We start from the raw sequence: 3,881 nt of genomic DNA on the forward strand, positions 1-3,881 counted from the left end.
CATGGAACCCAGGAGTTTTCATTTGGGAAATAGGCACAGCCTGGGGTGAACCATGATAGGGTGTTAAGGAGTCCCTCAAAAGCCAGGAAGAAGGGATATCAAGCAGCCAACTCCAAGAGGCCAGCCAGGGATGGGTGCAATGGGAATCACTCACCCCACACTGCCAGTGAGCCTGGTGGGGAGCTGCCTCCCCAGACAGCTCAGCCCTGTGCCATACCAGGCACTGACATTCCCAAATCCAGAATGAGGGCAGCACCACCCCTGTGCCACACCGATGTCTGAGCAGTGCTCCACTCCTGGTGCTTTCCTTCCCCTCATTCCATCAAATATTCATCACCCCTGAATACAGTGTGCTGCCAGGGGGCTCAGCTCGTCCATGACTGCTGAAGCTCACACACAAGCCACCAGGAGAGGGACTGGGGCCCTTCCCAGGATGTAGAGGCAGGCAGGAACAGGCAGGGCTCTTTGAAGGATGGAAGCAAGCAAGGATGAGGCAGAACACACCGGGAAAGTTGCTCTTCTGTGGCACTGGAGCTCACTGTGTGATGCCATCAGTTGTACCTGAATGCCGTGGGACAGACTCTGCTCCATGAAAATGAGCACCTGAGATTCTGGGCAGAGCCACATGCTCGGGAACCATCTGTGTCCATGCCAGCCAGCCCGTGTGGAGAGGCTGCTTTTGTTTGCTTTCACCTTCCAGGCACAGCAGCGGGGTCACCGCAGAGCGCCGCTGGGAGGGAGCCGGCAGCCAGGACCCGCCCCAGAAAACAATTAAGTACAAAACAACTGATCCTGATTGACACTGGCCCCCTGCAGACCCATCAGCCGCCTTCCTAAAACGCTTCCTGTCTTTCCAATGACCCTGACCATGGCGAAGAAGGGACGGAATTGGTGCAGAGGCAGCCACAGCCCCCGGCCCGTTCCCTGTGTGCTGAGTGTGTCTGTCCTCAGCAGAGCTGCCAGCAGCTGCTCTGTGCAGAGCACCACAGAAAGCAGAGAGCCCAGACCACGTCCCACAGCCTTTGTGCCGCTTGCTCACAGCCACAGGCACCCAGCACCTCCCAGGGTGATTTCAGGAGCAAGGACAGCAGGTGACAGCCCAAACGGAGAGATGTGCTCCAAGGTCAGGAGGCTTGAGAAAACAAATCCAAGCTTTTCTTACACTTTCAAGTCGCTTGGTAACGTCTGGCACCAGCCACAGTGACAGGTGAGGAGAAATGGCAACACCTTCCACTTGGAACTTCTCAAGTCTTTAATTCAAAGAAAGCACAATCCAGCTGCTGGTGGGGAGTTTCTTGAGCTGTGACTGACCAGTGGTGTGTTCACACAGAGTGTTACTCAACATGATGTCCTTGCTGAAATCACAGTGCCCTTATCTCAGTATTTTGGGAGGGGGAAAGAGAAGGCTTCTTTTGCTACCACATGAGGACATACAGGCCAAAGCTTCTGTGCACAAAGCAGCCTCAGCTGCCTTTGGGAGAGGAAATGGGGCTCAGAACCATCGCAGTCTCCACTTATCCATTGAGGCACAACTGGGTATCAAGGCCCTACACCTGGATTTGTGCAGCTCAGGCACAGCCAGAGGATCTGAGAGCCACCATCAAGGACTGCCACCTGCCCCCACTGTCCCAGGAGCACTTCCTGAGCCTCCAGCAGAGCAGGACCCTTTGAAACATCCACTCAAACCTGAGAAGGATCAAGAAATAACCCAAATACAAGCAACTGGGGTTGAGCAGAGATCATACTGACAGGCAGATGGGGACATTGCTGTGCCCACCCTCCAGATGGCAGAGGAAAGCTTGAAAACTGTCACAGACATCCCAGGATCTCCTGGGTCATCAAGATCTCATGTTCATCATGCCTGTTGAAGGGGCTGTGACTAACTGGAGCTTGCTTCTAGAGGGACTGCCCAGGAAAGAAGGCTAAAAAGGATGGGAAAAGAGGCTTCTCTTTCTCCAACTCAGAGGTGGTTGCACAGATCCCAGCACATAAAATTGTTGAGAAGGGAGGATCAGTCTCATTTCATAAGGTGAAGTCTTCATGGGACCACCAAAGCCCTCAGGCAGGAGCTGTTCAAGCCACCCACAGGCTTGCTACATGTTCAGCCAGAGCAAGGATGTGACACTGCATCAGATGTGGCTCTGCCACTGTGCCCAGCAGTGACAATCACAGCAACATCCAAGCCCAACTCTTTAGTCTCGCAGGCAGGGCCAGCCTCACAGGTATTATTATTTGAAGTTGGTTTTGTGCAGACTCAGCAGATGGCACTGCATCAGATTGCATTGACAAAAGTTCATCTATATGCCTGGAGGGGAAGGGGTGGTGGAGGAGCTGGCCCAGAGCTGCTGCTGGAGAGCCCGACCCAGAGTGAGAAAGTCCAGTGTAATTTGCCTTCTAAAACTGGGAAGACCTTCCTAGTCCTTCTTCCAGCAGGGCAGAGGAGTCCCCCACTGTGGGCATGCTGGCAGTGGCACCCCAGGGAAAGCAGCGAGGCAGTCACAGGGCAGTGGCTGCTCCGAGCACCCCTGGCTGTGCTGTGGGATCTTGCACCCCCCGAGCAGGCACATGAGCACACACAGCTATGAGGCACCACCCTCCAGCTGCTTTTGCTCCCATGGATCCTGCCATCCCTCTCCAAACCAAGGGGTGACCACAGGAAGCTGTCAGAGTGAGGGGGCTTTGGGCACCTCTGCCCAAGCAGGGCTGGTGCCACCCCAACACAAGGCAAAGAGGAGAAGAGCCAAGTGAGCACCGTGCTAACAGGGGCCCTGGAAGGGCTGGGAAACAGCTCCAATTAGACTCCTCATTGCAACACTAAATGGACACAGCTCCCAGAAAGCAATTCCCAGGCTTGCTTTTATGTGATTAAGAATTAAAGCAACCCAAACCTGAAGATGTGTTGAAGCAAATGACCCAAGTGCCCGCGAGGCGAGCACAGCCCTCATGGTTTTTTCATGCCCATTACACAAGTGTGGGCAACCCGTGGGGCAGGGGGGAGGCCCCTGCCAGCAGCCAGCTCAGATGTGCTGTCCAGTGCCTGGGAATGCTTGGACAGCCAGCTCTTACATCTCACAGGCACAGGAGCATGTGGGCTGCTGAAGGCAACTAGCATTTTGGGTTACTATAGCACTGCTGCTCTGCGCCTACAGCCATTGTGGTCCCTTCCTGTATGAATACATCCAGGCTCCAACAAATCTTGCTGAGCAGATGCTCTCAGGCAACTCCACCACGAGCTACAGCAACCTGGTATTTAAGCTCTTTGCAATCCCAATATGTAACAGAGGAAGATGAGATCAAGGAAGATGTATATGACAAAGAGAAAAACAAGCCCAGCTGCAACTAAAAGCTGTGAGATCCAGCTCTGTGCTGACAACAGTGGCTTAACCCAAAACTGCAAGGGTTCCTGGGTGCTCCCCGAGGCATGCCATGACAGCTCAGATCCCTGGGGATTAGCACAGGGTGAGGGGAAGAGGTGTGCTGAGACTCTGGCTGGGTACCAGGTGGGCACAGGCCAGTCCCTCTCTGCTCAGGCAGCAGAACTGGGGATACCAGGACCCCACCTCTGTGAGGGTTGATGAAGATGGAGCCTGTGCACAAGCCACAGATACCTGTGATGTCTGTCTGGGCGTCCTCAGCCACAGCTGCAGCAGCCCTGCTCTTCCTCTCCAGTTCTTTCATTTCAGGCACATAGAAGTCTCCTTGGCGGGCAAGGGGACACACGAAGTAGATGCGGTCCTGCTTGTAGATCTCGATCCGGGGGTGGGCACACAGCTTCCTCTCCTGGAAGACACAAAGCAGCCATGGGCAGGGATGTGTCCTTGTCCCCCAGCCCAGCAGCTCCCCCACCATACTGACCTGCCAGCCCAGCCAGGTCAGCCTAG

General features: G+C 54.7%; 1 protein-coding gene across 1 annotated transcript in view; it reads right to left on the minus strand.

Annotated features, from left to right (window-relative positions):
- The window catches only part of TEX264 (testis expressed 264, ER-phagy receptor), a 38,100-nt gene that overhangs the window by 3,861 nt on the left and 30,358 nt on the right, over positions 1 to 3,881 (minus strand). The window contains 1 exon segment of the mRNA XM_005422434.2: positions 3,609 to 3,780. Coding sequence (XP_005422491.2) covers positions 3,609 to 3,780 — 172 coding nt within the window.

Source organism: Geospiza fortis, unplaced genomic scaffold, assembly GCF_000277835.1.
Source record: "Geospiza fortis unplaced genomic scaffold, GeoFor_1.0 scaffold78, whole genome shotgun sequence".
NCBI classification, from domain to species: Eukaryota; Metazoa; Chordata; class Aves; order Passeriformes; family Thraupidae; genus Geospiza; species Geospiza fortis.